General features: G+C 31.9%; 1 protein-coding gene across 1 annotated transcript; it reads right to left on the reverse strand.

Moving 5' to 3' along the window:
* Positions 1-155: 155 nt before the first annotated feature.
* On the reverse strand, positions 156-13,573 carry LOC131844828 (alpha-tocopherol transfer protein-like). Its single transcript, XM_059193806.1, has 8 exons — positions 13,431-13,573; positions 7,863-8,018; positions 7,158-7,317; positions 5,712-5,770; positions 3,929-4,125; positions 3,156-3,266; positions 2,355-2,457; positions 156-703 (listed from the first exon to the last, which is right to left on the reverse strand). The coding sequence occupies exons 2-8, from the start codon at positions 7,999-8,001 to the stop codon at positions 552-554; spliced, it is 921 nt and encodes a 306-aa protein (XP_059049789.1). The 5' UTR covers positions 8,002-8,018; positions 13,431-13,573; the 3' UTR covers positions 156-551.
* Between the last annotated feature and the right edge of the window lie 12,580 nt (positions 13,574-26,153).

The raw sequence follows: 26,153 nt of genomic DNA on the forward strand, positions 1-26,153 counted from the left end.
ATTATAGTTATAATGATGAAACAATGACTTTTATTGATAAAAATAGAAAGTAAATAAACGTATCACTATACTAGTAATACGTTAGTTTAATTAAAAATTGAATTTTAGAATTAGATGTTATCATTTATGTTAATTCTATGTGTTTAATGTTAGTTGCTACTATAAAATCAGCATTTTACTTTACATGCAGTACAAGATTCACAATACAAAAAAATTTCACATATACATTATGACAATAACAAATGACTATTATTTAGGTAGATAAGCATTTCTTATAGAGTCTTTAACAATGATGAGGTACTCTAACTAACCTACTTTCGACCCTGTGGACAAGTGGTAAATGATTCAATTTTCTAAATACGTTTCAGCCACCAACAAAGAAAAGTAATCTTTAGAAATTACGACAAGCTAGAAAATTCTTCTTTCAATATCCGTATGCCTTTCAGAAAATTATTCCTGCTGTTTCTTTCCTTTTCTCTTTGTTTTTTTTTAAGTAACCTAAACGTATTTATACTTAAATTCAATTACCACTTATTTAGAGACTTTGGAGATCAATCAATAACTAATTGACGGAAGGAGCCGTCGATGCCAAACAGCTCATCATAGTTGGTTGGCTTGCCAGGTCTCAGCTCTTCGTTGGCCTTCAAGCTCTCTTGTGATGTAAACCAGGGGGTGTATTCTTCTAATTTCTTAACCCATGCCTCTGCAAAAAAACATTCTTAATCATTATTTTATTCCTTTGTAAGCACTACTGTCATTATATTTTCATGTACTTAAGTATTGTTTATGACATATAGGTTTGAAGAAGAAACAAAGGGTCTTAAAATTTTACTGTTATTAGAAACAAGTTTATTCTGCAAATATTATTACAGCGCTCACACCTCATATACCCTATATAGGTAAAGCAAATAAGACTATTAAGTTGCAGAGTAATTTATGACACAAAATGTTTGTCATTTGTATACATAAAGGTAAGCTTAATTTATATTTTTAAAATGATGGAAATCTTAAGGAGTTATTTTAATACGCGTATTATTTATACCTGCGTGCCTTTGTTTCTACCGCTCTACAACTTAACTATTATTCAAACATTCACTGATTCAATGAAGTTATTCCTCTTATAGAATAACTCTGATATTGTTCAAAATTATTTCATAAGGTCTTGTCGTATTTTGATATTACCAATATTTTACCATAAAGCTCAATATTTCAGTACCCTAATTTAATTAAGAACTATTTCTATATTCTTAGAAGGTAATTATTTCTGCATTTTTACGATATAATGGAGGATTTGCAATATATTAGCTGTACGTTGTCTTGCTTGCTTTTCATTCACATCCGTTCACAAATATTAGAAGATCAAATACCTATTAATGGACATATTCGCAATTTTTTATGTTGTTGCATTGATAATACTTATTGAATATATTAATAATACAATAGTGAATAAAACTTGTCCATGTGACTGTCTTTCCGTTAGATTATTATAAGATGTAAAGGTCTAAAAAACCCAAGTGATGGAAAGTGGCATGCTTATGTACATAAACAGCATCACATGTCAACAATATTTAACGATCGTAATTACTCTACCAGATTGTTACACCTACTACTATACACGCCTCTGAACTCTATAATTTCACTGCCTTCATCATCTTTTACACCTCAACAAAGTTTAGAGATACTTGGCGGCAAAAAGAGGTGACTATGTAAGAAATTTACTTTAGCAAGATGTACCTATTAAAATGTCGAGTTACATAAAGTTGAGATTCTAAAACGCATTAAACTAAAATCACAATGCGCAATGCAGAATATTCTACGACTTTATAAACTACCACTAATTATGTAACCTAATAAATTGCCGAGTTGGAACTTTGTCTCAGTTCCCGGTAATCATTAAATCCTTAAAACAAGGTTAAGGGTCAGAATTATTAATGTTTTACGTCGTGATTTCAAATGTTATTGTTTGAAAATAATTAAATATTATGCTTAAGTGTGTAATGGAGCGAAATAAGGTAGTTAGTCATCTGTTACTGTTGTGGAAAACGAAACATTAGTGTTTTTTGTGTGTTTAGAGTAATTAATTCTAGTAATTGGTATCGCGAGCAAGGCCACAGAAAACTATTAGTATAGTCGTTTAAAGGAATGCCTTGAAAAAACCCGATAAACTGTATTTCTTTTTATTATAAAAGGAAAGAGTCAATTTGCCTTTTTTCATAAAAAATCATATGTTTTATATATTGTATTTTTATATAAACAAAGTCAAACGCTACTTATCAATAGAATATACCTTTGATCTTTTGACCCTCTATCCGTACTTGTGGGTGTACTAGCGTGATGATAAACTGATAACTTACTGTGGAGGTCTGCCATGGAGCCAGCATTTCCACCGAACTCGGCTGGGAGCATTTCCTTAGGAACATACTTGTACAACTCATTGGCATCCGAGTGAAGGAAGATCTGAAAGAATAATTCAAATTTATTAACGTCTGTATAGAGGAAATTTTCAATTAGTTAGTATTTAGTGGAGTAATATTGCAGAATAATAATAAAAAATGTTTTGCGCTCTTAACAGATCAGCAGAAAGAATATTTACTGCCATTTATTATTTTATTATAACAGTAATTATAATAGTTTATTATTCATAGACGAAAAGAGATTATTATTAGTAGAAATACAAACTTTGAAACTTATTATTTTTGAGCTTCGTTGTCCGTAAAGACATGAACAGTGTTGAATAAAAAACTACAATAATAACCCATTATATGATGTTGGTTCCATGCAATCCGGGTCGGGTCGCTATTATATACTAAAGATCATTGTCTCTTCTGGTTTAATAACTTTTATTACAAGGATACGTACAATCGTTTCATTTTGAGGTCATATTTGCATAGAGCTAGATTTTTCCGTCATGAACCAAATAAGGTGTTTAGATTTCTAAATTCAGGCTTACATCAGTGATTTTCTCTTTAGTTCTTTTTTATAATATATGTCTTTATATAGTATAACATAGGGGTGCTATCATTCTTTTTTTATATTTTAACAGTAGGTACAGCGTTATAGCCTAACCTAATACTGTGACTTAGATGGTAATGAGCGCAAAATGCGGCACGAGTAAATAAATTTTTAATTACAAAAAAATATATTAGTTAACTTACCCTTTCTTTGATCTTATCCTTGATGAATGGTTTGACAAAGTTAACAATCTTGTCTACCAATGGAGATATGTTGATGACATGCACCTCCTTTAGTTTGACTGGGTATGCTTCCTGTTGATCACAAATAATTTATTTAAGTAATTACGCCTGATGTAATCACCTGATGGTAAGTCGCTGTAGCGAACTCTTTGATGGGTTTATATTTTAGAATTTTATAATCATATCTCTTTACTATATTCCTTTTTAAGCATTCTACTATATATTTTTCTCACAAAACCTCTCACTCATCAGGTACATCAGAGACCTCCGCATCAGTGACAACTGTAGCGATACACAGTGCAGTACAGACATAATGTATGTGTAGTCGTCTGCGTGTGTAAGTATCTTTTAAATATTTTAGCCGCCAAGCAGCTTGCTTTGTTATTTTTTAGGTGGAAGGGTTATAAAGCAGTAAAAATTATAATAATAAGTCCAGACAATTTATACAGCACCGTCTAGTACCAAACTAAGCAGTGCTTGTATTATATGTACTAGATAACATATAGACATACTTAAATAGATTTTGGGCAAATATATATTTGCTACCTACGTAGTAAAAAAAATATATACATAGAAAATTCCCAGACCAATACAATGATAAACATGTTTACATCGTACGAGGACTCCAATCTACGACCATAAGAACTAAGATAGTGTGTCAACCTTTTGATTATAGAGAGCGAGCCGTGTAATTTATATATGTATTTTGCAATTTCTATGCCGAATATACTAACCTGTACACAAACTAAGAATTTCTTCACCAGTGTTGGCGTGAATTTGGCGAAATGCGTGGGTGTAGCGACTGACGCATCCAGAATGTATATATCGCCGGCCACACCTTCCTTCTCTTCAGCCAACCTCACGTCTCCCAACATGAGAGCCAGTTTGAAGGCATCAGCCACGTTTGGTGTCTGAACATCTTTATCGAGACCTGGAAATATTTATTTTGTATTAACACTAGTAGTTTTAGTTTCCCTTACCGTGTTTTTTATTTAATTAAGTATGTATTATAATAATATATCAGGCCAATTTACACAGCGCCATCTAGTCTCAAGCTACTTAGAGCTTGTGTTATGGGTACTAGACAACTAATATAAATACATAGATACATTTTTTTAAAAACATCCAGACTGATACAAACAATCATATTCATGAAGACAAACGTTTGTACCGTGCGAGGAAACGAACTCACGACCATTGGGAGTAAGGCGGTGTTCTAAACCGCTAGACTACCGAGGCCGTCAAATATACATTATATTAAAGATACATTATATTATATTTGATAAACTTATTATTTATATCATAGCCATCTAACAAAAGTGAGCTTGCCAATATAGTATCTGAATAACTACACACGTTTTCTCTTCAATAAAATCTATTAGAGCTTACCATGCTGCCTGTTACGCACTTTCTTCCCTGTGCATAAAATCATTCCCACAGATATAGAAAAGTAAGAATATTACAGAAAAGATGTAGAATAGAATAGAATAGAATAGAAAATCATTTATTCAAATAAACTTAATTTAAGCACTTTTGAATAGTCATAACAATTTGTTTTTTATCTACCACTCGTTCGGAAAACTGTTCATCACAAGAAGAACGAGCAAGAAACTTGTGTGTTGCTCTTTTAAATAATCCTTGTAAGTTTACATTTACAAGTCCAAACGTGTGAATACAAACTACCAACAAGCACTAATTTTTGGGTCAAATATAAATATGCAATAAGATTAAATCAGTCGTAGTGATAAGAGCAGACCCTACAAGCAGCACTCGTTCACGAGTATGACGGATGAGCCAGCCATCATTGTGCTCGACCATATTTTAAGGAACCCGGCCCACCACGCCGCCACATGTCTGGACATTTCAGTGAGCATAACTACTCATTCCACACGACCACGTCACAGCTACAAAAATTACTATTTAGTTTATTCATGCGGCAATCAAACAAACATATATGTAGAAAATTAAAATTATAACGTTGTCCGCAAATAAACTTATTCTTGCTATATATTGCTATCATCTAAAATAACGCTTTTTTACATAACATTTGTTTAATATAAGATTTGAATTGCCTCTCTGTAAGATTTAGCGTAGACTCTGGCAGTTTATTTATTTTACCATAAAATGAATTACTAACTTTGTGTAGACGGCATTTAGGTAAAATTAGCTTATTTTTATTGCGTAAGTTTCTACTTGTACAGTCTTTAAGTTTCTTGAAACTATCTAAGTTTTTCCTTGTATACATAATATTTTCATAAATGTACTGTGAGGCAACGGTGAGGATATTTGATTGTTTAAAGCATTGACGTAATGACTCTCTAGAACCCATACCATAAATAGAACGTATGGCTCTCTTTTGTAAAATATGTATATGTTATAGTTATCATCGATAGTTCTTGCAGGAAAGAGTAATATAAAAACTAATAAACATCCATTTACCCATTCATCCTAACAAACTTTGTAGTAAAGTACTTATTAGAAAAACAACGTCAGGAATATTAATTTAATAAATTTTACCTCTCATGATGGTAACTCGGCGACCTTCAGGAGTAAGACCAGGTAGGGGTGGCATATGGCTGAAAAAGAAAAGACTAATTAGAAATCCATTGCAATTATAATAGAAATATATATAAAGACATACATAAGAGTAGAAAAACATAACAAAAGAAATTAAATTATATTATCATATTGTAATATAGCGTGCTCAATAATAAACTGTATAAATAAAATATAAGGTTTCTTGAAAACCTATTTGTTTGCCATTGTTATAAAGTCGATATGACATTGTCAATTTTCTTGAGTTAATACATTTGATTATTAACTATACGATATATAATAAAATCGTAAATGAACCGTGCCTGTACATTAAATATTTTATAAAAGAAACAATTAATACGCCGTTGTACTTATGTTAACGACATAAAAAACACGAGTCTAGAATTTTTAGACGATTAAGTTTTTTCCAATGAAGTTTTTACTAATGTTTTTTTATATTATGATGGTGGCAAACTTGCATACGGCTCATATGATGGTAAATGGTTATAATAGCCTATGGACGCCTGAATGAAAATGTCAATGGTCCATTGTTAGTAATAGACTTATTAGCTTATATTACTAACGATCTCCGCTCACACTATACATAATAAGAAAAATATGAAGAGCAAATTTTTAAATTTAAAAAGTTGGGTTAATTATAAATGACTTTATACAATGGTAGCACATACCGACTGACCTATTATTGTATCTAGATAAATGCATACAATTACATACATAAGTGAACGGCTCACTAAGCATGCATGGCTCGCGTGATCCAGATGCATACTTCAGAATCACACGATATAGACTAGCATGCTCAATGAGTTACTACATGACTGTAATTTAATTTTATCGCCAGTTTCTTTCAATTTCTGTCTTAAGAAACAGTAGTAGATTACAATAGTAGTAGTATAGTTAATAAGTTTAAAGACAAATGAGGGGTATGATTTGTCATTAGACTCAAAAGTATATTTATGTATTACAGTATCGTTCCATATTCATCCATTGCAAATATGTGTAATATTTTCAATGTATGAATATGGAATCATGTCAATTTGCTTATTAGTGAATATACCAGTACTGCATTATACATACATATAGCTGTGGAGGGTGACTGAATAAGAATGAAAGTAGGATTGTTAGATCATCGTGGTCAATTCCCCAGGAATTAAGCACTACTATTTCCTGGTGAGACCACGTTTCCTGAGAATGGTGTCACTAACAATATACATTACTAACAATCTTCTCTCTTCTAACTGATAGACATACTCGTACTTAATGTATTCTACTTAAGTATGAATGGAACTCACAACCATTCGAACGTAAGGTGAACTAAACCACTAAATCAATGAGGTCATCGTTTGAAGAGATTTAAAAATAAATATAACTTCTAAATAAGTAGTAACTTCTAAATAAGTAGTAACTTACACCATGTTTAATATTTCTTGCAGCTCGGGACGTGTGACGTCACGGTCGGTGAAAAATTCGGGCACAGCCGTGCGCATGGTGAAATACATGTCCAGTTTACGTTTGGTCTTCTCCAGAGAGAACTTGCAGCCTCGAAGGAAGGTCATGATTCTCTGGTCATCTGTCGGAACAGTGTGATTTTATGATTTATTTCAAATTATGTATTCGAAATTTAAAATTAGAAATAAATAAGAACTAGTTGTAGAAGTAAATTTATATTCAAATAACGAACACGGTTTTTTTAAAATATTGTCTATGTTACCAGCATGCAAAGTTTTCATTCGCTTTCTATAGGCAAAAATTAATAAAAAAAAAACAACAAAACACCGTCAAGACTGTCATTCCAGATGGGGTAGTCAGCATTATCAAATGTCGATATTGTGATGAACTAATACTGCCCAAATTTCGCTGGATATATGAATTTGTTGTAAGCCTACCGTAGCCTTTCTTAATTTTTTGTTTGCTATCAGGCCGCTGAACCAGAAATTTCCAAAAAAGCCGTGAGCCTGCCTTGATCCTTTCCTCTATCCTCTGGGTTAGTCTCTAGTTTCCGTTGTCACCATTTGGGGTATTCAAGCAGTATTCATAACATTTATTTGTATAGTTATAATATATATAAGTGTATATATAAGACAACACATAAGTTTAATGGTAAAAGATACATACCAAACTCATCGGGAAGATGAGGTTGTTGCTTCAACCACTCCTTAATGTGTGCGAGGTCAGCATCTTTGGTATCTGCATTCTCATTCAGCTCCTCCCTGATCTTCTGCCACATCTCACCAGTTGGCTGTTCTAGAGTCATCTTGGCTTTGACTGGTTCTGGAAAATGAAAATGATATAAATAAATACTACTGTTTTCCCAGATGACGTAATCAGAGACGTTATAGTGTATACAAGTCTTGATATACCCATATTCCGGAGGCTATATAAAGAGGCAGTAGGATCCGCCGCGGCGTCGTTTAATTTGCTCTATACATCTTTGGAGAGTTAGTAAAAAATTGTATTACAGATATGCAACATATAATCGACGAAATTTTAACTCACGATCTTTCGGTTAAAAGTCGAACTGTAAATGTGGACTGTAAAAAACTAAGTGCAATTATAATATTGCTTTAACATTATAAATGTAAATTTTAAAAGTTCCATTTTAGTTTTAATATTACAAAATGGCCATAATTCATATTCGTACAAAAGGACTAGTTTGAGATGGCTTACAATAGAAATAGTTGGGAACAAATATAGGAGATTGTTGGATCTGAAATATTTTTAAAATCGAGTTCGCAAGAAATGTATTTTGTTACTAATGTTGGTTTCCATTAAGTAAAACTAACTGAAGGAAAAAGTACAGTAGTCGTATAAAATAAAATAAAAATATCTTAATTTACTATCCTTTATATAACTTAGATAATAAAATCATACTAGCGTACTGCTAGCAAAGAAAATTACAATAAAAAAAAATCTAATTCGAACATGCAAACAATACATTTGGTTTATATAGGTTGTGGTGTTTATTTCCATTAATTCGAACTTTGAAGTAAAACAATAGTATTGCTTAATTGTTCTAAAAATAACATTACTCTCATTTCATATCCTAAATATTATATTGCATCACAAAGATAATAGCATAGCATGATCATACTGCAAGCAACTATAATTTAATTTCCCAACGGCTGTTGACTTACGCCATCGTTTTCCACGGACCTTGGCGTTGCGTATGCGCAAATGTGATTGTAGTGTGATGATTTTGATGCAATTTCTTTGTGTTGATTTGATTGTTATTAGTTTTTGATGACTTGGGTAATTTAGCTAAAATATATTTAGAACTATTTGAATAATATTTATTTTTATGGAATTGTAAATAAAAGTAGATGGTAAATCTGACTCGAAGTGGCAACTGTCGCTTACAGTCGCCAGTGGTATTGTATTCGTACCTCTCATCCATTGCTCTTGATTTATTGATCCAATCCATTCTTAAGATTAATTTGTATTGCCCTCATACTGTAAAATATTCTGTTATCTGTATCTGTACTATTTAATTTTATTTAAAAATTGTAGCACAAGTAATGTTTCTACGCATATACATTTAAATACCTATTGATGAAAATATGAAATTCTACTATCATTAACAATAAATTAAACAATCATGTAGATTATGACGACACCTATAATTTTATTACTATTAACAATATTAATTATTTCACCCCTTTAAGAGTTTTTTACAGCCTACATATATCCCATATTTTGTGTATCAGATATCTCCAAATGTTTTAAGTGAAAACTTAACACGCAAATGAAACAAAAGATAAACAGATTCGTTTTTATTTTCCTACCTAAAGATTAATATGATTTGACTTCGAAATTGTTATAATAATAAAATAATGTAGTGTTAATAACAGTTCATTGTGAAATGTTTTCTTAGAGCCAAAAATCGTATCAGATGGAGAAAAATTGGTTTGGTGATAGAGCAATTTTTCTGAAGATGGCGATGAAGAGAATCCACTAAAACCATTATGAAAGCCACGAACTTCTCAAGAGTTTCTTTGTGAAGAGACCACGGCTTAAGACGATAATAAGTAAGTCACATTGATGATCATCTTACCCGTTCCACGAAAACATATACACCGTACTGGTGTTAAAATTACACGCGTTGTAACATTAGGATTTCTCTCCACAACACTAATTTCATTGGATCTGTATCGCTTATTGAATGATCGCGTTTCTGATGTAGTACGAAGCGATTATATAGACTGTATAAGAGCATAAGGATTTCACTAACTAACACGTAACAGTTAAAATAACGCTAGGTACTTAGAGTCACGCGACTTACCCACCGTAACGGTTTTCGTGGTAGCAAAAAAGTTATTTTAATGAGTTTTTTAAACAATCTAGCTTTCACCGCAACAGTAATAAATACCGTGATTTTAAAAAGAGAACTCTGCTTATTCATTTGGTTAAATCATAGTTTGTATTTATATAAATTGTATATAGGTACACCTAACAGTATCATATCAGTGATTTATAAGAAATGGCGTGGTAGTTGTTGTTACGGGATTTTCTATATAAACTTACATTGTAAATAAACTGGCTTCTAAAAACAAAATAAAATAAGATATTCAATTGAGTTTCTTGCCAGTCTTCTCATTTGGATCTACATATATGCTGGACTGGACGAGAGGGAATAAAATTTAATACAAAAAAGTATGAATCATGAATAAATGATTTTTTAATTTGTATTTGAATGATTAAAAAAGATTTGATAATTTTTTTTTCAGAGATCACTAATAATTAGATTTGTGGAATATTTAATTAGTTTCACTAAATAACCAAATTATATAAAAATCACTTACTAATATTATAAGTGGAAACCTCTCTTTTTTGTTTATTACAATGGTATCAAACGAGCATACACCCCGTCTGATGGTAAATGGTTACAGTAGCCTCTTGACGCCTGAGATACCTGTGTCTGTTTGTATTACGTTTTCACGACTAAACGCCTGTTTTTTTTTTTAAAGTAGCAATGAAATATCGTGTATGTCCATTATAGACACTTATGTTAAGTTAAATCTACTGTCAGTTCGGAATATCTCTATGCTCTTAATTAATTTCTCTAGGTTTCGAATTACAAAATTATCGACTTTTCGTCTCTCCACTGAATATTTTTAACGAAGACAACTTAAAAAATCTTCTTGGAATACCTTTCCCAATATTTGCATACCTACCGTAAATATTGGGCGAAAAAAATTATATTTGCAGTCAGTAGCCGTAAAATTCAATTAATAAATTTAAACCGTAAAAAAATATTTTTAGGAAACGCCTTATCCAACTAACTTTAAAAATGAGAAAGTTCTCTGTCCGTATGAGTTCATGCTAATTCTATAAATGTCTGTCTGTCTGTTTGTTGCTTTTTCATGACTCAATGTCTGAACGGATCTTAATGATAGGCTATTTTATCACTCTATTTAGGAATACACAATAATTTTTGGTGTCGTCACATTTGAATATTGGATGTTCTCAGAAACTTTCGCATATTTGTCTTTATTTTTAACTTAATTATAGATAGGAAATAAAATCGTGAAATCGTAACGAGGTACAAGTTATATATCCTCCAAAGAGAGGAGGATGTACATATTTTTTATATATTTTTAGTAAGCCATCTACAATCCATATAATTTTCTTATAAAAAAATAGATTGCGTTATATATTATTTACGTTATATGTTTATAATATTTAATTAAAGCTCAAATTAAAAAAATATTTATTAATTAGCAAATTCCAGTCACTTTTGCACTTTTAAGTTTTTTCTATTAATATTATTTTCGTGTAGTTCAGTTTTCGGATTCAATTGGGGAGAACTGACTTTTTTTAAAGCCATTTTTCTTTTTTATGATATAAACAAACAACCCTGATGTTATTAGGGACAAAAAGCACCCGCGACGTTAAGGGAATGACAAGTACGTTGCCGATATTTTAAAAAGGAATAATATAAGTATCGGTTCGGAAATACTATTGCTGGAAGTTAAATCTACAATGTGACTGACTATACATGGCACAACAGTTTTTAAAAAACCCACGGCGGTAGACTGCCATTCATTCAGATTATCGGGATGTTATTTTAATTTCTAACGGGTAAAAGTAGTTTGTTGTAATAATATATAATTAACATACTTCAATCTAACTTTTATACCGTTTTGTTAAGATATAAATAGACACTCGTTTCAAGCGAGAAAATTATTAGTCATTATCAGTTCTATTCACGATCTAAATTATATGTTTTATCGTCACTTTTCTCTTCATGTAACACTTTTTGCGGCTGATTGTTGAACCGTATCTAACGATGTCTAATGATATACGTGCGGAAGTCACGTAGAAAATTTTGTTGCGAAGATATTTCGTTATTATTATGCTGTCGGCGTTTCGTTGCTATTTGTTATTTTAAAATGATTCATTTAATACTTGTATAAGTCGTTGAACGGTGCCATTGCTCTTTGTAAGCATATTTTTGTATCTCAATTTTAATTGAAGTAAATGTACAAAATAGGCTTTGTTCACCATCCCTTTATACCTTTGTAAAAATTATAACATTTCTAAACGAAAGTAATAATATGTAGTCTAACTATAACAATACTATGACGAAAAAAGCTTTGTTGCTTGGAACTGATAAACTCCAAACCTACTTGACAGAATTTATTGAGGGTAGTATAATGACGACTTCGGTGGTCTAGCGGTTTAGCGCACCGCCTTACTTTCCGATGGTCGTGGGTTTGATTCCTCGCATGGTGTATCAGGAGTATGATTGTTTGTATTAGTCTGGGTGTTTTTTATGTACATTATGTATTTAGTTATAAAAAAATATCTAAGTATTTATATCAGTTGTATAGTACACATAAAATAAGCTCTGCTTAGCTTGCATGACCCTATGGGTATTATATATGGTTAATATTATTGTTTAAAAAAAATAGCATCTCTTTTTGCAGGCAAAGTTACATTATGCCTAAGCTGTACGTGAGCTGTAATTTATTTAATAAAACTATATGAACAAAGTTAATGATATGTTAAATGTAGAAAAGAGCTTTGTATTTTCATTAATAAAAAAAACACATATTTCTTTCTTTGCCGGTCCTCGCTTCGCTCGGGTGATTATAACTTTGTGAGTTTAATATATATTAACATAATTATATATATATAGCCAATGTCACTTTGGCATAATGTACCTTTCAAACAGTGAAAGAATTTCTCAAATCGGTGCAGTATTGCCCGGGTTTACTTCCCTCATAACAATATCTGTAATCTCATTTATAAATGAGAATTTAAACAAAATTATGCGCTAATTAATTTTTCTTCGACAATTACATGAACAAATAACTCTCCCTAACACTGTTTCGATTAATTATTTTTTTATTGTTTATCAAGTCTCTATGACATTGAATTCAAAATTTGAATAAAAATGTCATCGTTTATTTCGCGTCAACACAGTATATCAGAGAAAACATTTTCCCCTCAACCCCTAAAACATAAAATTATTATATTTGTTTAATATTGAATGTTTGCATTCTAGATTTCTCTATGTATTGAACCTTTGCAACTGCAGAGATTCAGTACATAATAAATTAGGGGCGAAATCTTCCACTATCTACTTTGTTTGTTTTTATACACTCGTATTTATTAATCTCACCAAACACATCCAAAAACACAACACTGAAACATCCATACAAAATAAAAAAATGAAATCACCTTTGTAATGGAATATCAAGTCACACGCCAAACTTTCAACAATAAAAACACTGCCACTTGAACGCAACGTGTTTGAGTCTTTAAAAATCACTAGAAAAGTAAAAAAATCTATGGAACTATATTTTTTAAATTTCGCAGCGCGGGCAAACGCGCTCTTTCGAATGAGTTCGATTCAGCCAGCGGACGCTTTTTATGATTTCGTCACGCGATATGAACGCGGCTGCAATTGCATTTGGAGGGAAGGTGTTGGGGTGTATGGTAGAAATAAAAGTAAGGGTTCCATCTCTATCTACAGGGTTAGTCTAAAGGAAGGTACTCAGAGAAAAGCCTGAAGATAAAATAGTTAGGAAATTGTATCACTTTCACCAAGAAACAAAGTGAAAATTAGAGAATATTTTAACATTTTATGAACTCTTACATACTATATTGAAGACATCTTAATTATAAATATTACACTTCAAGGGGAAATTTGTTTGTTTTGATTTTTTTTTTTCGAATATTCTAATGCTGTTAGCCGCAGCTGGCCTTTACAGCTTAACCAGACGTTAGGGGGCGAGTGCAGATGGCACACCAAACCCGTGGAAGGACTTATGGAGCGGCTGAAGGCCAACTCCTGCCTGACGGATACGACTTTGTCTGAGGGCTCCACTAGGGGTTCGAACCCCGGCTCAGGCCGTCGTAATATCTATCTCCGTTTGAATTGGACGGGCTTCATGTTTTATTTAGTTTCATGTTCATGTATTATCATAGGGTTTGGCTTGATTAAGCTAATCTTTGCTAGATTTATAAGAAAAAATATCTGAAGAAATAATTTAAATAGATTAGATTTTAGTTTATGATGGACTGAATGTTTTCTTTTTTTTACCTATACTTAAAAAGATACAGTCTTAATGAGTAATATAAGATATATTTTACGCCGTAAAATAAAGCGAGACTACTTAAGTCCTTGGTTCTAGTTTTTAACTGATTAAATTTTTGTTGTATGCAGATCTTCTTGAATTCTGCGCTGTAAAAATCATATTATCATTTAAGTAATTAGTTAAATGTTCAGAACTTTCTCAAATTTACTTATTATATATTTTGAGGAACGTTAGTAAGCTTTGGATTGATACAAAGACAGTTAATCTGATGGAAAACTGTAAAGTATAGTAATTAACATCATAACCGTTACACTATAAAATTTACAGTACTCGGGATCGTTAATCTATATATCTATATACATATAAATAAAATTGGAGTGTCTGTTTGTAATATTGAAATAACCGTTTTTTACTACATGCACATGAATATACAGTACATACACCAAAATAACATTTTTTACATCAATACATACGGTTATTTCATTACAAACAGACACTGCAATTTTTTTATATGTATAGATTAATACTATATGTACAAAGAAAGAATTGAATTGATAGAGGCTGTCAGTGCTCTTTCACTATTATTTCGAATCATTTGTTGAAATAATATTACATGTAATGCTTGTAGTAAAGTTGTGTAATGTTCCCGTGATTTACACCTAAGCTATTTGTTAACGCTTATTGTTAACTTAAATAACATATAAAGTATAAGCAAAGATAATAATTATATAGTCTAGTATAGTATAGTTATACATAGTATTTAATAAACTCTGTGGAAACTATCATGACAAATTCCTGGTGAATTTGTCATGGTGGGCTAACTGACCTAACCTCATGTTCATTATATCATCCTGCACTGGTGCCCCGCCAACGCAAACCGTTAGCGCAGGCAGGTGCATTAATCTATGAAAAAAATTTACCTAATAAAGAAAAGAAGATACACAAGGAATCAAAACGCAACCACTGAACCAAGGTCGTAAGTAGGTAATTTTCTTTTGCATCACTCATTTTTAGGGCACGCAGCCACTGTATATTTGCACGCCACCATCTTACGAAATGTAGACTATTTCAATGCACTATTACAATAGCAATAAGGTCCAATATAACAACGTAAAAGCATTAGATGGTAGAGTAGTATAATTTGAAGAACATAATGTGTAATACGGAGGCTAATGACTGTGAGTCACCGTTTGTGGTCTGCAGGTTTACCAACCGACTTTAAAAAGAGGAGGTCCTAAATACTGTGTTTTTGGCGGTATGCGTTACGTTATATCCTTTCTAATTCAGTTGCGAATTTGATGATTCTTTTTGTAATCAAAACGGTTATTATAGTTTATTTCCTATATACAGAATATTAATTTAGAAAATTGACAGATTTCAAGAAGGATCGTATTTTAGTCTTCTAAAGATCTACACCGTTCTAAAATTTCACAACGATTTATAACGACTATTTTTTAATTTATAAATGTAGTATTAAATATAATAGTATTATCGTTTTAGTGTTATGTTAATTACATTGGGATAGGAGTTTCTTTATTATCCATTTTAGGAAAATTTTATGTTTGTATCTATGAGTATCAAGGCTTCATACTCATAGATATACCTATAATATTATTGACCTTTAGTAAGTTTAGTTTTTAAGACGTAGGTAATAAGTAAGAAATTGGTTTAATTATTTTTTAAAAACAGCCTGAAATTTACTATAAATCTGAAAAAAGCCAGTTTACCTTCCTTACACAGAAAGATCTGAATATTATGAACATTTGTCGTTAAAGATGACTCTTGCCTTTTTTTCTGATTTAATTTGTCACCGCAGTTTGTATGGTAGAGTCTATTTTGTTTCTTAGCACTTCAGTTTCGTATTTTACTTAATTTTCGACTTGCGACTACTTTCATTAATGTTGCATTATGATTCCATTTACCATTCTTTTCATATACCCAAACTATAGCAGCAATAATAATAAAAATGTTACATAATTTAAATTATATAATTTTCAGACGGATTTACATAATACGCATTGCGTAAACCAATTTAAAAATTAAAAAACGCTGAAAGTCATGTTTTCACAATAAAGTAATTACCTACAACCAACTATAAAATTTACGTATTCTCGTATATTTCGCTACTTCATTTTGCACAACCGCAGACATTTCGCGAAATTGTCTAATAATAGATCTGTACTTTATGAATATTAAAATAGAAACTAATTAAGGAATGAATTTAAACTCTATTAGGGGGAATATAGTTATATATAATTTGTTTTTATAATAAACTAAATGGATATAAACAAGTATTATATTATTTTTTAAACAACTTAATTAAGTATATGTTTCGTAGTTAATTTTTTTATGTCATTTCATTATTTTTTATCAAAATTAACTAGGTATCACAGTGTTATTAATGATTTATGAAATTTTAACGCCCTCTGTGTTAATGCGATTGAGCACAACGGCTTACTTCAGATGGTAGCGGGTTCTATTTCTCGCATGATACAAACATTTCTATTCATTAGTACGATTGTTTACATTGATCTAGACATTTCCTAGGTATATTTTATTTAATATGTTAAAAAAAAATCTATTTGTTGTTTAGTATACCTAACATAGGCTGTCCTATTAGCTTGGAAGTAGATGGAGTTGTATGACTTGTCTAGAGTTATTATTAAATTTTGCTTCGTTCGGACAAACGGAGTTTATCGAAAAGTTTCAGAGTTATTTCGGAAATATTGTATAAAGCACCGCTCGGTGCCAGAATTATTTTGGAAAGACAAAGGTGGGTACAATGCAATGGACTCCGTAATGTCCAATCCTGATTTCGGATTTATATCTTTTTTTAAAAGTTGCTGTATATTTTACAAACATATATTGGTTATAAAAATACAATATATTTATTTAAAGAAATCTCTATTTATTTACTGCTATTTACATACAATAAACATTCTATGTAGAATGGTTAAATATAGCTACAAAAGAGATATATGTACATACCTATTGAAGAGAATGGAACCTACCCTCGGATATCCTGTGTCAGTATTCCGTCCACATCCTCGGCTCATGGGTAATCAGACATTTCATGCAAGTTATTTAGAATATAAATAGATACCAATATAGTATGTGTTTGTGTGGATGTTTTTACATCTTATATTGCAATAGTGCAACTCCATCACTGTGATTTACGTGAGAGATAAGTAACTTAGAGTTTCCATTAAAAAGTATAATATGAAACATCCTGAGAATTTATTTCATTTAGATTAATTAAATATAATATTCGGAAAAAATTAAACATAAAGCTGCCTGTACTAGGGGAAACAACTATACTAAAGACTATGCCATAAAAACAATTAAACATTACAAACAAAAAAACGAATAAACGAAGAACGGATATGTGGTGTGAAGTAAGAGCGAGAGGTATATGAGCGAAACCTCTTTACAATCTTTTAAAAGATATTGATGTGTTTAGACCTGCATTAAGTTTCATTCAAAAGTGCTTAAATTAAGTTTATTTGAATAAATGATTTTCTATTATATTCTATTCTATACGTGTATTTGCTGCTTTAGTAGGCTCCTACACGATTAGGCTGGACAGGAAGAGAAATACAAGAAGATGAGCGATGACGATGATAACGTACGGCGGCAAGCGGTCCTTTAAACTTACATCCAGGTCACAAGTCTTGGAAAATGCTTGGAGTTTCCCTCTCTGCCATACATGGACTCGGCACCTGCACGGTGAATACATGACATGCTTAACAGTTCGTCTCTCTCATTACTAGTGTTGATTGAAACCATCTCGCAAGCATGTATTATAATAATAATCTCAGGCCAATTCACACAGCGCCATCTAGACCCAAGTTAGTCTAGCGAACGCTTGTGTTATGGGTACTAGACAACTAATACAAATATATAGATATGATTTTAGATGTGTTTTTTTCGTAAATACATACATATTATACATTGAAAACAGCAGACAGGATACATACAATCATACTCATCAATACAAATTTTTGAATACGAGGAATCGAATCCGCGACAATCAGTAAGGCGGTGTGCTAAATCGCTAGACCACCGAGGTCCTCAATATATTATTATAATTGAACATTGTAACCGCTAGAACGATTTCCTATTGATTGTTTCAAACATTATAATGTTTACCAGACGTATACTGTAACAAACTGTCTGCGTCTGTGTCTGTCTCCTCCATTTCAGCCAATAAGCAGCTTGCTTTGTGGACTGCGTTTTGGTTACAATGTGTATGTATGTACAACAAACAAGTGTTCATGTACATAGGCGACTTATAGGCATATATAGCTTATTTCCTATTCCAAGTATATAAAAAATATTTTATAAAGAGGAAATATTTAAGACATATACTTTTTTCATAATTCTTAAATAAATGTAGGTACTAGAGACGGTGTTACCGTTACACAATTATATATTTATATTTAAATGAAAGGAATTAATTAAGATTATATATTTATCTATTGAAACTGTACGTGTTGTAAACATTAGCACAGATTCAATAAGTATTCTGTTTAACGAAAATACATATTTCACAAAACATAACGTCACAATCAGTCTTACATCAATATATTACTGAGGTAGATTTTGTACAAAGTCACCTGCAGGGGTATTTGCTATGGACCTATAGCACTGCGACCTACATAGATCTATTGTGCTCGCCCTTTTTCAGAGTTCACTACCTAGACCCGTCAGGGACAAGAATTGAAGGATATTCTTAGGAGCGATAGTTTTTATATCCTCAGGATAGAGTACTTTCCAAAGAAAATATTTCGTTTATGCATGAGTTGTCTACAACCACATAGGATCGTGGCGTATCCTCTTTAACTTGGCAAAATCTGCAATTTTGTTGTGCACAGGCCTTGACTACAGGTTTGCCATATGTGTATTCAATTATGCATAGGTCTGACTCATATTTTTCAGCCGCCAAGTAGTTTGGTATGTTATGTTTCAATTTCAATAATGATAACACAGGAGAACAAAATTTACCTTTTTTTTTCTTGTATGAGGTTTTTCTACTGTTGTTTATTAATTTGGGTGCGCTGATTTGACTCAGTTTTTTTGTAGCAGAACTAGATTCGAAAACAGAGCACCCAAATGAATAAACAACAGTAGAAAAACTTCAGTCAACAAAAACCAGGTAAATTTTGTTGTCCTGTGTAATTGTCGGTAAAATTACAGTGTATGAACGTATGACATCTCAGTCCTCCAGAATGTAATGACATAATATCGGTGGTGCTGTCCATGTATATCGCCGACGGTTGCCACTTACTATCAGGTAAGCCATTAGCTGATGGGATTGTTTTTTTTTCCGGACTACCCTAATGCTGTTGGCCGCAGCTGGCCTTTACAGCTTCACCGGACGTTAGGAGGCGAGTGCAGATGGCACTCCAAACTCCTGCCTGACCGATAACGACTTTAGTCTGAGGGCACCACTAGGGGTTTGAACCTCGGCTCAGGCCGTCGTAATTTCGATCCCCGTTTGAATTGGACGGGGGATCGATCGGAGGGGATGAATAGGAATGTTTGAAATGTGGATAACCGCATTGCTAGCAATGTACTATATCAGGTTGATCTGCAGTTCTCTCTGGAAACCATCGTGATAAATTCCTGGTGAATTTGCCACGACGGACTGATGTGACATTATGCTCATCTAATCTTCCTCACTGGTACTCCGCCAGCGTATACCGTTAGTGCAGGCAGGCACAGCAGTACATTAATATCAACCAAAAAAAAACATTAGCTAGTTGCTATTCCATTTTTGAATAAAATAGTCCCCATAATAAAAATACCACAGAGTAGTAACTTAGTGTAAAGTAATCAGTAGTGCAACATACACAGAAGACAGTATAAACAAATACTGATAGAGTATAACACAATAACGGAAGAAAACAAAGACTATAAACACGATAACGTGATCGGAAAGGGATAATAAAAAAACGCTATTGCCGGTAAACGAACTGACGACCAATCAGAACGGAACTTTGCATCAGTCGTCCTCTTTACAAATGTTTATCGTACGATACGAATTTTTAAGTTATGTAACGCTTGCTAAATTCGGTGTACGCCGCACTTTATATTCGACTTAGTTTTTTTAGACTTTAATTAGGGAAACCACTTTTGTTATATATGTGGGGTCGTTCATAAAATACACATTTATGAATTTAAATTAAAATTAAAAAATGTATTTAAATAAATTGCTAGGAGTAGTAGTTAGTTCTGTATATTTTTAACGAATTAGATTCTTCGAAATGCTGAATTTAAATAGAAAAAGTTAATTTTACTATATAAAGTATTATAATTATTATATATTCAATTATCCATTAGTGATAATTGAATATATAATAATTATAAGTATAAAAGTAATTATTAGTTTCTGTCATTAAAATTCTTGTAAATAAATCTCCACTAATACAAGAGAAGGAAACCTCAAAAGACTCTACTCAGTACCAACCATGTTCCTCAGCATTAATATAAGTTGTCTGCTATCTTCTGGGAAAGATAGGTTACCCATGCCTTGCAGTAAAATATTAGTAGATTGTTATTACACAATGATTTATTTAAAATAACTAATTAGTTCAATTATTTTACCTTTAATCATTATTATACATTTAATCTTATTTCTTTGTTCATTTTAGTCTCTATAACTCATATAAAGTTTGGTCACCCTATTCATATTTACTAGTGCGCGACGCAATTGCGTACTTACACATACGTTTGTTGATTTGTTGTTGCTTCTATTCTTAATTGTAGGATAAACAAATTAGGTTCCTATTATTTAACAGTTAAGATTCAATATATCTTATATGGGGCCTCATTAGTGCAAAATTTTAAGGAATACAATTACATACGCCGTGGAAGAACTGATTATGATTGTGAAATATTCTGAAGTATTATTTTCATGCTTACTGATTTTAGTTAGGAAACGGTTCTCATAGATGTAACGACCAAGAGACTTTGTAGAAAGTCGCCTTTGTGGACATCTCTGTCTCAGATAATTCTGGCGATACTTGCTTCATAGACTATTCTAATTTTATATACTGTTTTAAACTTGACGCGGTTATTATTTATACGTATAATTAGTAAAAATCACGGGATCTTACCACGTTTTATATTTATTTGCTGAGTTCCCGATATTTCGGTAGTGTTTCAACCACCATGAACACGGGTTGGTAAGATCCCGTGATTTTTACTAATTATACGTATTCCAATTTTAATAATTAAGGCAGTTAGATTATCCTGTAGGTACACTTTTTTTATTGTTTGAATATGGAATGGTGCACTCGATTAAGCTAACATTATGCACTGACAGGAGTGCAGTCGAAGATGACGGATTGAGATTTATGACTAAGCGAAGTATCGTTCTCGCAATTTTTTTATTGTTTGAATATGGAATGGTGCACTCGATTAAGCTAACATTATGCACTGACAGGAGTGCAGTCGAAGATGACGGATTGAGATTTATGACTAAGCGAAGTATCATTCTCGCAATTTTTTTATTGTTTAAATAAGGAATTTCTTATTGTTTGAATATGGAATGGTGCACTCGATTAAGCTAACATTGTACACTGACTGGTGAGCAGTGGAAGGTGACGGACGGATTGATTTATGACTAAACAAAGTATGGTTACCGCAAATTTGTCCGCCTTTACAGATAAAAAATAGTACCTTTCCTAATACAATCTATGTATAACTCATAATACGTTCAGTCGTACTCATTATAAGCTAACAAATATACAGACAAACTATCTCATTTATAATAAAAAGTGGTCGCCCAGTTGTTGAAATTCGATCATAATTAATTTAACATTTAATAACACTATAGACAAATAATATTCTGGACAAACATTATTAAACATTCAAATAAAATAGTGTGTGTAATGTTTTTTTTTATGATTTAATATGTTTCTTATGGATAATTAAAAGAAAATATTGGAATAAAATAGTATATTGTGTCTCCTTCTATAAGTGTTTCATACTCCTTTGTCCGCTCAATTTTTGTTCAAATGTGAGCAAATCTGCAATCAAAACCTAGTTACTTAATTTATTTCTGTGCACTGCATGCTGGAGATCTACATGTGAGCGCGGATTAGAAAGCGGGTGAGTCCAACGCGCTGTTGCTCAGATCGCCGCCGTGGCTCATTATCTTAGCGGGAACTTTTTCTGTGATCTGGATTAAAAAAGACGGTTTACATGTCACGTTTAATTTTATATGATATAATCATTGTAATAAATTATTAATCTGATAATTAGTTTCATTTAATTACATAATTTAAACTACTTTTGCAAAACAGGATATTTTATGTTTGTAACATGATGCCTACGGCTACCTTTTACCATCGCACCGCTCGCCATCGACAGGGAATTCATCCCCACACGCTGGAACCTAAGTGGTCTCGGACAGTGCGGTTTCAGAGGAGCTTCCTCCCGCGTACACTTAGATTGTGGAATGAACTACCTGCCGAGGTTTTCTCGAGAGACTACAGCATGGGGGTTTTCAAGAAGGGTATATTAAGGTTTCTTAAGGGTCGGCAACGCGAATGTGAGACTCCTGGTGTTTCAGGCGTCCATAGGCCACGGTAACCGTTTACCATCAGATGGGCCGTATGCTTGTTTGCCACCTAAGTGGTATAAAAAAAAAATAACTCGAAATATACCGAGCCTTTTAAGAAATCTTTCACCTTTTGAAAGCCTGGTATTTTCTTTAATTATATTTGTTTCTCCTCTGTTATGTTTATATTTTCATTGTATATGTATATTATTAGATTTTTCTACTTCGACTGCAATTTTATACGACATAAGTTTTAATTGTTTAATGCGTTTTCTGGAGGAGCTGATAAGTTACGCCAAACTTGAAAGGCTGGTAATGTATATCACAGTGAGTATCGTGGGCTTTATTTCATGTCGACAGCGCTGTGCAATGTACGAGTAACTAGTGATGGTAATGGTGATAATGGATTTTATATAGTATATACAAAGTCGCCGCTGCTATCTGTAGGGTTAGATCTTTTGAATCACGCAACTGAGTTTAATACAGTTTCCAGGAATATTGTAGATAGAGTGATCAAGAGGAAGGTATAAATGCATGATATGAAACGAACTTATTTGAAGATTTGTAATGTACGTAAATAATAAACTAAAATCATATAACAATAAAATGAATATGACAGGTTAAATCATTGGAAGTCAAATAATGAGATAGAAGTCAGTTATTGTTCTTAGCTGAAATGCTGTTGAAAATGTTTGGAGTTTTCATAATCATTATATTCTCATGATGACATTGTGACATTATTTAAGTGTTTATATAATTGTTACTCTTATTATTATTGTTCTCCCGAAAGTACGTAAACACATGAAAAAAAATTGTTTAGTGTCTTGTACATAATAGTTCACGAATAGAGGAGTGCTTGGTTTACGAGTAATTCCCTAATTCTTTATTAAAAAAGGTGCTATTAGTATATTAGCTCCTGTCTCAAGTCAGATTTTTGTCTAAATATTGAACCTCGGAACTACACCGACCAATCTTTTCTTAAAAAAAAAAAACAATAGAAGTCATACGGACTTCCATTGTTTTTTTTTTATTGTAGTAAAGTAGGTACGTTTTGTTTTAAACTTTACGCGGTCATTATTTATACGTATATTTAGTAAAAATCACGGGATCTTACCACGTTTTATATTTATTTATTTATTTTTACTAATTATACGTATAGGTACGTGTTGTTTTTTAAGTGTCAGGTATATATATGTTTTTGTTTTTTTAGTAAATAGTTTATCAGCTAAGGCGTAGTATTTAGCATAATCTTTATAAGCGGTCTTCATATTTATTTATTTATGTTTGTTAGCACACAAAATAGATAGCAATCATTAGGTATAAAAAAAGAAGAAATTCAGTTGAGTTTCGTGCCAGTTCTTCTCAATTAAATCTGAATACTGAACGGGACGCTTCAGAGAACTTCAATAAACTGACGAATCGAGAGCTTCATTGTACTGGCTACATATTCGAACTATTGGATAATTTGAAGTATTATTTGATCTCCAATTCTAGTTAGCGAGCCACAATAGATTACCTAGTCGTAACGTGACAGTGACTTCTAAATGGAGTTACGAAATCATTCCGTCCACTTAAACCGCCGGTGTGTTTGAAGCCTTTCACTCAGCTGATTCATTCCACCAAATTACGCTAACGTTTTATCTCGCCTGGAATTTATAATATGAATCTGATGTTATCTTCACCGTGCAAATATTTCAGTCAAGTAGTAATAGATACGGTAATTACTATAAAAAGTTATATTTCATATATTTTACTTCACTATTAGTATTACCACAATAAGATAATCTTAATAATATTATAAACCCGAAATTTGGGAGTATGGATGTTTGTTACTCTTTCACGCAAAAACTACTAAACGGATTTTGATGAAACTTTACAGTAATATAGCTTAGGCATCGGAATAACACATAGGCTATATTTTTTATTGAAATTCATATCTTAAAATTAATGCGGGTGATACCGGCGGCACAGCTAGTATTACATAGTATTGCTAAATAAAATTTGCTCATAACATGTATGTCAAAATAAAACTCTACCGGAGAATCATACGGTACTACTGAATGAAGTGTTCATAAAAATACAAAGGAACTGATTTATTACAATATATATATTTATTTTAAAATGATAGGATGAACATAAAGTTATTCCATCATGGCGATTTAACAGGTATTGACCATGATGGTTTCCCAGGTGAACCCCGTGGAGGTCGACCAAATATAGTGCATGGCTAGCAATGGGATCACTAGTACCTAATCCTTTATATTCTTATACGTGATTCTGTTTAGATTATTCTTAATAGTGTATAGTTGTATACCTACTTTTAAATATTTTCTGTTAGTATAGTAATGAAAGATTTAACTGATTTCGTAACCGATCTAAAAATATGACTATTGTTAGACACCTAATAATAGTTTGAATACATGTACCAAAGTATCAAAACATAATATATTTGGAATAAAATATTCAATTTTTTTTTCCATATTTTTTAGCACATTCATTGATATTTTCAATAATACATTGTCAAATGATTCATTTAATACATAAACCCATTGAGGCACTGTGAAATGATGTGCTAGAGAAGATATTACACATGACATCCATAAGCACAGTACAGTAACACAATATATATATAGAATAAAAAAATATGAAAGCAAAATATAAACACTCAGTTTTTTATCAATTATATTTGTCATAAACAACGTGAAATTTATCAAATATTAGCAAATACAAAAGTAGAGACATCGAAGAATTTTGTTTAGACCCGGCATTTTTTACGGTCAACTACCCCAACTCCTTGGATTTTATATGTATGTGAAGTATTCGACGAGTGAATTAAATTAAATGTGATTTGGTTTGAACAATGTTGATAAGTGCGGTGTGTACTCTAGTACATATATTATGCTTTTATTACAACGTAATGCCGGTGCTGTAATTGGTTGGTTGGAGGTGTGTTATCTAGTATATTAAGTACAGATTACCTCTGTTTCAGCCATGGTATTAAATAGCTTACGTCATACATAATCTGTCAACCATATGACATCTGAGTAGAGATCAAAACAGATTTCTAGCTTTACTTAGAAATCGTTGTATTTGTAAGTAAATAGTAATATAATATCTCTGGTGTTTAATTTTTAGGTAATCAAATATTGCTATGAATTTCATAGGATCTCTCCTCAATGTGTGTCTTATCTGGCAAAATTCAAATTGTCTCATTACATAAGAATACGTGATGGAAAAAACATGACATAAAATTCCAATCTATAGGTAAATTTCACGTATTTCTGAATACTAAAAGGT

This window comes from Achroia grisella, unplaced genomic scaffold (assembly GCF_030625045.1).
Source record: "Achroia grisella isolate CSIRO2021 unplaced genomic scaffold, CSIRO_AGI_Agris_v1 utg109, whole genome shotgun sequence".
Lineage (NCBI taxonomy): Eukaryota > Metazoa > Arthropoda > Insecta > Lepidoptera > Pyralidae > Achroia > Achroia grisella.

What these genes read in the sequence shown, in the direction of transcription:
- LOC131844828 (XM_059193806.1), bottom strand. Translation starts at nt 8,001, where the DNA reads ATGACTCTAGAACAGCCAACTGGTGAGATGTGGCAGAAGATCAGGGAG. An exon ending in CAAGAAATATTAAACATGGT is followed by an intron (nt 5,771 to 7,157) that starts GTAAGTTACTAC and finishes TTTCTTTTTCAG; the next exon opens with CCATATGCCACCCCTACCTG. An exon ending in AGGATAAGATCAAAGAAAGG is followed by an intron (nt 2,458 to 3,155) that starts GTAAGTTAACTA and finishes TTATTCTTTCAG; the next exon opens with ATCTTCCTTCACTCGGATGC.